Source organism: Dicentrarchus labrax, unplaced genomic scaffold (assembly GCF_905237075.1).
Source record: "Dicentrarchus labrax unplaced genomic scaffold, dlabrax2021, whole genome shotgun sequence".
Taxonomy (NCBI): Eukaryota; Metazoa; Chordata; class Actinopteri; family Moronidae; genus Dicentrarchus; species Dicentrarchus labrax.
Window position 1 is genome coordinate 1,993,145 of NW_026136702.1, and position 11,179 is coordinate 2,004,323.

The window sequence follows — 11,179 nt, forward strand, 5'->3', positions numbered from 1 at the left end:
CATTTATAAAGCATGATTCTGCTGTAAATAGTCATTACTATGTGGTTTATAATCACAGTTATAAATGTTTTACTCTTCATTGTACTGTACATTTCTGCATGCACTTGCACATCCACTATTCAGACATGTATTAATGATTAGTGACTGTGTTAGCAGATGTTCTATAAAAACTCACAACAAATTCATTTTCTAATGATGGCCTATAACCAGTGATTAATGCAGGAATTCACAGTTACAAAGCACTTACTACTCCTTAATTAAGTATTTTGCACAAGCTGATCTAAAGTGAGCACTATCTATGGCTTATTAAGCATTTACAAATGAGATATAAAGGCTGACAATGCCTCGAGACTCACAAAATGTTCAGTTATCTTAACAGACGAAGGAGAGACACAACACAAAGGGATATAGAACATATTGTATTGATATTTACTGCAACTTCCCAACATATTGTATGAAGACGAACAAGGGTGGTTTATGAAGACATGCTATTGTTGTGATCTTCTCTGTTTGGGACGTTGAGCTAGCAGTCAGCGGCTCTAGTGGAGAGTATGTGTCTTTGTTTGGTAGCGGCGGGTCGGTAACGGTAGTAACGGTAGTAACGGTAGTAACGTTAGTAACGTTAGTAACGTTAGTAACGGTAGTCGGGGAGCGAGGGCAAACACCTGCAGCTGCTGACAAGCTAACGTTAGCATTTTTTCTTCACAGAAACAAAAGTTTTAAGGCAACAAAGTTCAGTTTTAGACTCAAAGTTGAATATTTGTTCACACTTTAATATTTGAGTCATAAAAACACTTTCCCTCTAACTGTGCTTTCAAAAAGATGATTTGAAAAACAAGCAGCCACATTTGATCCTAAAAATGTTCATTTTTCTCAGAGTTATAGAAGAAGATCAATTCTTTCTATCATTTCTTTCATCTCTACGTCTGCAGGCTGCACATTACCCTCACACATGATCCCTTCATCTCAGCATCCTTTGCTCTTCTCTTCCTTCAGCCTCCTCTTCCTCCTCTATTACAGTAAACACATCAGGTTGGTACTAACTAACATCAGCTGTGTGTGATCCTGTACAGACTGAACTATCTGGTCAGCAGTGAGAAAGTTTCTCTCTCCCTCCTACAGAGGACACAGAGACACTGTGGAACCAGACCAGAACCCGAACCCGAACCCAGGATAAAGAGGTTCAGTGAATGTGGTGTTGAAGGTGTGGAGGTGGATCAGTGTGTCAGAGGAGACTGTGTAGAAGGACAGAGTGCCAGCAGGACAGTCCACATACACTGCTACTCTACCAGAGGAGGAGGAGGAGGAGGAGGAGGAGATGGGTGTTCTTCTCTTATTGTGACAGACAGAGTAACCATCATCAGAGCACTGCAGACTCCAGGACTGATCATTCCATCCAAACACACAGTCTCTACTCTCTCCTCTCCTGCTGATTCCTCTGTAACTCACTGATATATAAACTCCTCCTCTCCACTCGACCTCCCAGTAACAGCGACCAGTCAGACCATTTCTACACAGCAGCTGAGACCAGTAGTCAAATCTGTCTGGATGATCAGGATATGACTGAACCTCCTCCACATGAATCATCTTCCTGTTGTTGTCAGACAGTTTGATGTTTCTGTTCACTGTGTTTGTGTCGACTGTGAGTTCACAGGAATCTGATGGAGAGAACAAGACACAATACAGCTGCAGTTATTGATCTATCATCTGATCATTGATTGACACTTTGATGATGACATCAGAGCTGTGAATGAGTGATGTCACAGTGTGAAGATGGTTGAATGTGTGCTGCTTTGTTTTCACACTTACACTTCCTCAGACCTGGTCTCAACCATCGGACTCCAGCAGGCTCCACCCTGAAAGGAGGAGGGGGGTCAGAGCAGCATGGAAACATGGACATTACATCGCTCTCATACACAGAGCTTATTCTCTACAAATGGACTTACATCTTCACATGGAGCACTTATTATTAATCAGCTGATAGTCTTTCAGTTCAGTGGAGCTTCTTCTTATTGGCCGATGGCTACAGCTCATTATTTTCACTTATTGATGATCTATTATTATTATCAGTATTATATTTGTAACAGAATGTTTACATTGATTACCTTTAAACAGTTTAACATGGGAGGTGAATTGGTAAGAGATTTGTATACATATGGGTTTTTCCTGATATAAATAATGTGTTTCAGTTCATGTTGAGATCATTAAAAATACATAAGGGTGAATATGAATGAGAGACATGATTGATTAGAGATAAGAGATAAGTTGTGTAACATGATTTATTAATACTGGTAAAAAAGGAAACAAAACACAATGATGTCTAAGCTTTTAAGGTCTCAGGATATAGTTCATCATTGCTTTTGTTATAAGTTACACTTGAGTTAAAGAGAGATATGATACTGTACAGTAATTGATGAGAGATAATTGGTTTTTTGAGTTGCTGGATCTACATTCTGGGTTTCCTGTGGGATGCGAGGCAGGGTTAGAGAGTATCTGGAATTCTCCATCTTCATCATCTTCCTGAAGATAAGATCTGAGCAAGCGTACAAACAAACACACACATTCTACCCGGGTAGCACATACACATTGAATACACTTGGACGGACATGGATACACACTAAGCTTTTGGACTGGACTTTGACCAACATTGATATCAGACAGCAATAAGCTGTAAAGAAACACTTTCACTTTCAGTTCTTTTATTTCTTTTATATATTGGAATGAATCTGAACTGTGATTCTACTTTTTGTTGATTGTGAAATTGTGTTTACCTTTTTACATTATTATTATTTACATTTACTCACTCCTTGAGTTGAACCTGAGTGCAGTAGTTACTTCTGTTATGAATTGGTGACATTGAACTGAATTGTTGTTTAGGTGACGCCTTTAGTTTTTCTGTTCTGTTGCCTGGATTGCTGTGTTTTTATGTAACCACAAGATGGCGCCTCAATTAGTAAAGCAAACACAGGTAACGATACAGGTGACACAGATGATGAGCTGATGACTGATAAATGTTATTCTATAGGATGAGTTAAGAGCAGTTGAATTTTGCTACTCTAATCTAACTCTAATTTGTACCCCAGGGCCGCTGGAAGTCATTTTGAACAGGGGGTGCTGTGAAAAAATTGTTTGGTATTTTTGGACAAAGGCCTATTTAAAAAACATTTTAAAAATAAATAAATAGATTGAGATTCACTACTTTATTGTCATATACACTTCAGTGCACACAGCCAGGGTCTGTAACACACAGACATCATCAGTTCTCAGATGAATATATGCGCTATTAATTAAACTTCACAATAACGCTATAACAATGCAATAGATTTGTTCAGCTGGCATGAACCTGAGTCACTGCACCATCTACGTTTATGTCACACGCGACTCTATTAGCTCCAAAATCCTTTTACGCAAACCACAAGGAAATAATCTCTGACTATTTAAACGTTATTGAACAGTTCTCCACATCCATTACGCAAAGAACACACGATCAAAATAACACTCTCCATCTCCATCCTTTTTGATTACACGCACACTGGATAGCAACGTTGTTTGTTTAGTTCACAACCTCTGTCCAGTGGCGGATGATCAAAGTTGTGAAACTAACGTTAGTCCCTGTCAGAGCATATGAGCGGAGCGGGGAGCAAAAGGATTTTGTGTTGAGCGGCAATTTTTTAAAGGTCGCTCCAGTCTTTGCACCTGCACGCGCACACCCACACTATTTTCTTTCAAAACTATGGAGTTTAATGTGTACTTCAGAAAAGAAACTGAGAAGTCGTACAAGTGTGCTATTCCTGTAAAAGTAACAGATGGGGATAATGTGGAACAAGAAAAAGGCGACATTGTTGAAGTCGTTTTGTTTTTTTTGAGCGGAGTGGTGAGTGGAGCGGGATAAAATGTATGATGGAGCAGAACCAGGCGTAGCGGATGAGCGTCTCTCTATCTCTCTTTTACGTCTCTGTTTCTCTTTTATATTATTTTTTGTCAAAATCATTTCCCCAAATATTCATAAAGAATTTATAAATTGTGCAAAATATTTTTAATACATTTTTTAAAATCTCCCTGTCGCCACTAGAGGGTGCTGCAGCACCACTACTTCCCGCGGCCATGTTGTACCCTATCCTGAACATAATTACTGATCGAAAATAGACATGTAAAAAAAAATAACCAGAGATACTTGAGGACTGTGATAGGTGGAAATTAAATAAAAAAATATTTTTTTTACCAGCATAGACACCTTTATTTGACAGTTACGAGACAGGAAGTCATGTGAGAGAGAGAGAGAGAGAGAGAGAGAGAGAGAGAGAGAGAGAGAGAAAGAGAGAGAGAGGGGATGTGACTTGCAGCAAAGGACCAGGATTTGAACCGCGGTCGGCTGCGTACGTATACGCATTAAACTTCGCTATCTATCTCTCTTTTACGTCTCCGTTTCTCTTTTTAATCCTCTCAGAATCCGGTAGGTTTCCTCATACTCATCTCTAATAGACCCTGATTGGACAATGACAGGTTGACATCTGAATACTCTAATAAACAACAAAACATACAGCAGGAGGTGTTCAAGGACTGCTCAGAACACAGGAAAATTCAATATCTTCTAAAAAACATAGCAAATATACATTTCCCTGCATTAAACACAACTGATCTCACATCAGTAGTAATTTAGAATAGAATTTAAAATCCTCCTCCTCACCTATAAAAGCTCTTCATGGTCAGGCCCCTTCATATCTTAAAGAGCTCATAGTACCCTATTACCCCTCTAGAACACTACGTTCTCTGAATGCTGGGCTACTTGTGGTTCCTATAGTCTCTAAAAGTAGAACAGGAGCCAGAGCCTTCAGTTACCAAGCTCCTCTCCTGTGGAACCAGCTTCCAGTTGTGGTTCTGGAGGCAGACACCCTCTCCACATTTAAGAGTAGGCTTAAGACGTTCCTCTTTGATAAAGCTTATAGTTAGGGCTGGATCAGGTGAGTCCTGAACCATCCCTTAGTTATGCTGCTATAGGCCTAGACTATCGGGGGATTACCCATGATGCTCTGAGCTCCTCTCTTCCTCTCTCTTTCTGCACTCATTCATGTCCCATTAATGCATGTTACTAACTTCACTTCTTCCCCGGAGTTCTTGTGCTTTCTCATCTCGCAGGTTCTCATCGATCCTGGTGGAGCCTCAAAATTACTGATATTATTATTATTATTATTATTATTATTATTATTATTATTGTTGTTGTCCATCGTTGTTGTCGTTGTCATCATCTTCTTCATGTTCATCATCATCAGTCATTTCTAGTCTCTCTCTCTCTCTCTCTCTCTCTTGTCTCTCTCTGTCTCTGTCTCTCTCTCTCTCTGTCTCTCTCTCTCTCTCTGTCAGGGCAGAAAAGGAAGTTTTTCCTTGCCGCTGTCTCCAAGGTCATGCTCATGGTGGGAACTGTTGGGTCTCTGTAAATAATGTTATAAGGAGTTCGGTCTAGACCTGCTCTATTTGAAAACTGTCCTGAGATAACTTCTGTTATGAATTGGTGACATACAAATAAAACTGAACTGAACTGAACTGAATTGTTGTTTAGGTGACGCCTTTAGTTTTTCTGGACTAAAAGGTAACACACGCTGATGGCAGATGACATCCATCAAAATATCCCAAACTATTTATGATATGAGCCCACAAACCTGCAGTGTGACAACACTGACAAATATCAACCCGCCATGATGCTCACCAACCCATCAGGATAAACCACTGTCCTATTTTCCAATGTTGAAACAAGACATCGGTCCAGAGAAACAGTTCATCCCCTTTCCTCTGTCACCTGACTACTACTACTGTATTGATCCGCTTCATACCTGAGAGTGTCCAGTCTCCAGTGTGGATCCTCCAGTCCAGCAGACAGCTTTGTTGCTGAGTCTCCTGGATGATTGTAGCTCAGGTCCAGCTCTCTCAGATGGGAGGGGTTGGAGCTCAGAGCTGAGACCAGAGAAGCACAACCTTCCTCTGTGATCAGACAGCCTGACAGCCTGCAAACACACAAAACAACATGTAGTCCGGTGTAAAAGTACAGGGGTTAAAACAAATTAATTTGTAATACAAATAATTGTCTCAGTGAATTAATTCAATAATTCAGTAATGTAAATAAACTGAAAGCAATTTAGGTTAAAAGCAGTGAAAGATGAAATGTTAACCGATAGATTAACATAAATTCATAGTAAATAAAGTAGAGTGTAAATAGTTAATTAAGTAGTTACATTAAACTGTTCTGTATAGTAGCTGAAGAAAAGTGTGTGGTAAACTAAACATGAATTTTCAGATTTGTGTCATTGGTTCATGCTGTTTCATTTGATTGGTTGCTGTAGTTATCACTCAATGTCACCTGTTGGTAATTGGCCGTAGGTAAGGGAGTGAACAGAAAAGGGGCTGGAGAATCGAGCCAAGAGGACGCCATTGCTGAACGGGAAGGACTGTTTCACGCTTCCTGAGGAGGACTTTACTTCTGCTGCCGTTGGCTTTCATCTTCATCTCTTCATTAACTGTTTCTCCAGGACTTATTCCAGACTGTGAGTTGGATTTTCTATGTGACTGTTAATTGTCACTGAGGATAAGGATTTGCCTGACGCACTGCACCGAGCAACACACAGGCCTTTTTTTGTTTATGTGCGTGTGTGTGTGTGTGTGTATGTGTGTGTGTTTGTGTGTGTGTGTGTGTGTGTGTGTGCGTGCGTGTGAGTGTGTGTGGGCCCACTGTTTTGTTTAGAGTTCAGTTAAGTAACATATTTGATCTGAGTTTGATAAGTATAGAGAAATCGTATTAAGGGGTAAGAACTAGGAATTTTACCGGGGACCTGGAATTATTTAAATTTTGAATAGTATTTTGGTATAGCCAATTCTATTTTGTTTATTATAAGTGTCTATTTTTCTACAGTATTTTGCCAATTTTGGTAAAAGGGTATTTTTTTTACTACTATAACTATAATATTTTTATTTCAAAGAAGTCTAATTGTGTTATTTCATTTTTGTTTATCTGTTAACTAACAAAGTAAATATTATTTGTGTTAAACTGGAAAACAACTGGTTAGTTAACTATCATTTAATTTAATTTGAAAGAGTTGTCTGGGGTCAGTTATTTAAAATAGTGTAGAGTACGTGTGAATGGAGCCACTGCTTAGTCTAACAAAGTTGTTGGTTATTCATGAAGTATTAGGCCATAAAAAGTTTCACACAAAACAGGTAAACCTTCGTGGTACCTACCTTAATAAATCGAACCCAAACACCCCATCATTCAAGTCCAAGGTGAGTTGCTTTAACTTAAGCATTTACTGAGTGTTGGGGTGCTACAAACACATTACATAATAAACATGTTCAAGGAAAGAGACTCAAACTAAATAAACAAAACAATGTTAGGAAGATTACAATTGTATCCATCAACATAACTCAGGTTTAAAGTGGTTATCAGTTGAACAGGTTGACGAATCCTGACCTGAGAGTTTCCAGTTTACAGTGTGGACTCTTCAGTCCAACAGAAAGCAGCTTCAGTCCTGAATCCTGCAGGTTGTTGTTACTCAGGTCCAGCTCTCTCAGACTAGAGGACTGGGAGCTGAGAACTGAGGACAGAGCTTCACAGCTTCTCTCTGAGAGGTTACAGTCACTCAGTCTGTAGAGACAATGATCAACAATAAGAAAAATAACATTTGTGACCAGCACTTTATCACTCAGCCAAAACAAAAAACACTTTAAATTAGTTCTGTAAAAATGATATCAGCTAGTGAGGAGTTCCCAATGTTGGTGATATATAATGTTTTTATAATCTTTCTAAATCAAAAAGATAGCAGAGTATTTAAGTGATAATACAGAAATCCAACTATTTCTATACTTACAGAGCTTTGTTGGAGGCTTTGACCACTGGCAGCAGCCTCAGAAGAGCCTTCTCTGAAACAGAGTATTTCTTCAGGTCAAACACGTCCAGATCTTTTTCTGATGACAGTAAGATGAAGACCAGAGCTGACCACTGAGCAGGAGGCAGTTTATCTGTGGAGAGACGTCCTGATCTCAGGGACTGTTGGATCTCCTCCACTAAAGAACGATCATTCAGTTCATTCAGACAGTGGAACAGATTGATGCTTCTCTCTGCAGAGGGAGTCTTACTGATCTTCTTCTTGATGTACTGGACTGTTTCCTGATTGGTCTGTGAGCTACTTCCTGTCTGTTTCAGCAGACCTCGTAGGAGATTCTGATTGGTCAGCAGTGAAAGACCCAGGAGGAAGCGGAGGAACAAGTCCAGGTGTCCTTGTTGACTCTCTAAGGCCTTGTCCACAGCAGTCTGGTGGAGATATTTTAGATTCCCTTTGTCTTTAATTAATTTAGACAACCAGGATGTTGTTTGTTCTTCTGCCAGCAGATTGACTCCAGAGTTGATGAATGTCAGATGGACATGAAGAGCAGCCAGAAACTCCTGAACACTCAGATGAACGAAGCAAAAGACCTTGTCCTGGTACAGTCCTCTCTCCTCTTTAAAGATCTGTGTGAACACTCCTGAGTACACTGAGGCTGCTCTGATATCGATGCCACACTCTGTCAGGTCTGATTCATAGAAGATCAGGTTGCCTTTCTGCAGCTGCTCAAAAGCCAGTTTTCCCAGAGACTCAATCATCTTCCTGCTCTCTGGACTCCAGTGTGGATCTGTCTCAGCTCCTCCATCATACTTGATGGTCTTCACTTTGGACTGAACCACCAAGAAGTGGCTGAACATCTCAGTCAGGGTCTTGGGCAGCTCTCCTCCCTCTCTGGTCTTCAACACATCCTCCAGAACTGTAGCAGTGATCCAGCAGAAGACTGGGATGTGGCACATGATGTGGACGCTTCGTGATGTCTTGATGTGGGAGATGATTCTACTGGCCTGCTCCTGATCTCTGAACCTCTTCCTGAAGTACTCCTCCTTCTGTGGGTCAGTGAACCCTCTGACCTCTGTCACAATGTTAACACACTGAGGAGGGATCTGATTGGCTGCTGCAGGTCGTGTGGTTATCCAGAGGCGAGCAGAGGGAAGCAGTTTCCCCCTGATGAGGTTTGTCAGCAGCACATCCACTGAGGTGGACTCTGTAACATCAGTCAGGATCTCAGTGTTGTGGAAGTCCAGAGGAAGTCGACACTCATCCAGACCGTCAAAGATGAACACAACCTGGAACTCTTCAAACCTGCAGATTCCTGCTTCTTTGGTTTCAGTAAAGAAGTGATGAACAAGTTCCACCAAGCTGTACTTTTTCTCTTTCAGCACATTCAGCTCTCTGAAAGTGAATGGAAATGTGAACTGTATGTCCTGGTTGGCTTTGTCTTCAGCCCAGTCCAGAGTGAACTTCTGTGTTAAGACTGTTTTCCCAATGCCAGCCACTCCCTTTGTCATCACTGTTCTGATTGGTTCATCTCTTCCAGGTGAGGGTTTAAAGAAGTCTTCTTGTCTGATTGTTGTTTCTAGTCTGTCTGGTTTCCTGGATGCTGTTTCAATCTGTCTGACCTCATGTTCATCATTGACCTCTGCAGTCCCTCCCTCTGTGATGTAAAGCTCTGTGTAGATCTGGTTCAGAAGGGTTGGGTTTCCTGCTTTAGCAATTCCCTCAAACACACACTGGAACTTCTTCTTCAGGTTAGATTTAAGTTCACGCTGACAAACTCCAACAAGATGTTCTTAATGAAGACAGAAAATATGATCATTAAGTGATTGATAAACAAAATATGACAATTTCATTCCTCTAAAGCAGAAAAATGTTCAGCTTAGATAGAAAATATCTATTTTGTTTCTCACTGAGACCAAAAGTTATGGAAACTAACTTATTGCCACCAGTCATTTCAATGAGGGGAAGTAGTTGTTGCCCACATCCAAGCGCACAGATTTTGCTCTGACGCATTTCACTGTGTTAAACTGCTGGTGGTACACACCTGGCGGCAGCTGCTATTTAATTCACGTTTTCTGTGAACCCTGGTGCAGGCAGGTGGCGGTGTGAAACCTTCCTTTAAAAAAATACATCACAAATTGCCATAACATTACATTTATAAACTATTGAAACAGAAGTTAGCAACACATCAGCCAGAAGAAAAGGAGTGGTCTCTATTTTTATATTTAAATAAAATATGATTATTTTGGGTATTTTTAATACAATGAATTATTATGGCATTGTTATGCATTTTAATTTGTGAGTTGTGACCCATTTTGGCTTGAAAGAATGAGTATGTGAATATGTTTTGGTCCGTCTGTTGAGACATCAGTAAATGTCTCATTTATCCAGCGAGTTAAATCTTTAGAAAAATTCTCTTACTGCTTTGTAGACAGTCAGCCAGCTCTTCCTGCTTCATTCTCCTCAGGAAGTGCACTGTGATCTTCAGTAATGCCTCTCTGCTGCTCCTCCTCTGCTCTTCATCCTCACCATCCAACACCTCCTCATCCTCCCTCTGACTCTCTGAGCATTCTGGGTAATCTGGACTCAGAACCTTCTGGATCTTCTTCAGCTCGTTCTTCACAAAAGTGACAATGTTGTCCTCCAGCAGCTGGAACAGAATATTATATGAATGACTCAATCAAAGTCAAATCATGGAAGCAAACATCAGATCCATGTTGGACAGACTGACAATCCACTGGTCTAAAAAGTGCAGCATGGAGATTATTGTGAACACAATAGATGTAAAAGTAGTTGTTGTCCATGTACAGACCATAAATATGGAGTCCAGGTGTGTTTGATGCTGCTGGGCAGACTGACCACTGGGAACCTCTGAGCTCTCCTGGTCCACTCTGTGGAGGAATCATGAAGAATGAGCTCACATTATGTCTGTCCACACAGAGACAAACACAAGGTAAAGGTCCATGAAGTGATATTTGGATGTGAACAGTGAATCTGATGACTCCCTGTAGTGGTAAAGGTTTACTAGTCCTGCTGATCCCACTGAGAATCAACAGCTTAGTTTGGTTCAGTCCCAACAGCTCTCACCAACCCCTCCATATAGCTCTCCCTCCCTCACTGTACAGTGCTGAAGTGCCCTGGAGCAAGGCACCTAGAGCCTCCAGCTGCTCCAGTGGAGCTGCTCAGTGTCTGCTTGTATCAGACTGGTTGTACTGGGCAGCTCCCAGTGTGAATGTGTTTGATTGTGTGAGTGTGAGGCAGCTGCTGCTGAAAGAGTGTTGGTGCTCAGAGAACTTCATCTGAGTCAGTAAAGG

The 11,179-nt window shown here is 40.8% G+C and overlaps 1 protein-coding gene and 1 long non-coding RNA gene across 4 annotated transcripts in view; one reads left to right on the forward strand and one right to left on the reverse strand.

The window, feature by feature from the left end:
- LOC127374042 (uncharacterized) overlaps positions 1-1,572 on the forward strand; it is a 117,441-nt gene extending 115,869 nt beyond the window's left edge. Inside the window, exon 3 of one of the 3 annotated variants that reach the window (XR_007886974.1) lies at positions 1,313-1,572. This is a non-coding gene — a long non-coding RNA (uncharacterized LOC127374042). The remainder of the gene's footprint in view (positions 1-1,312) is intronic. The other 2 variants (XR_007886975.1, XR_007886977.1) reach the window with 2 other exon arrangements.
- LOC127373978 (uncharacterized) overlaps positions 1-11,179 on the reverse strand; it is a 423,284-nt gene that overhangs the window by 387,876 nt on the left and 24,229 nt on the right. Inside the window, exon 12 of the mRNA XM_051418866.1 lies at positions 7,457-7,542. Coding sequence (XP_051274826.1) covers positions 7,457-7,542 — 86 coding nt within the window. The remainder of the gene's footprint in view (positions 1-7,456; positions 7,543-11,179) is intronic.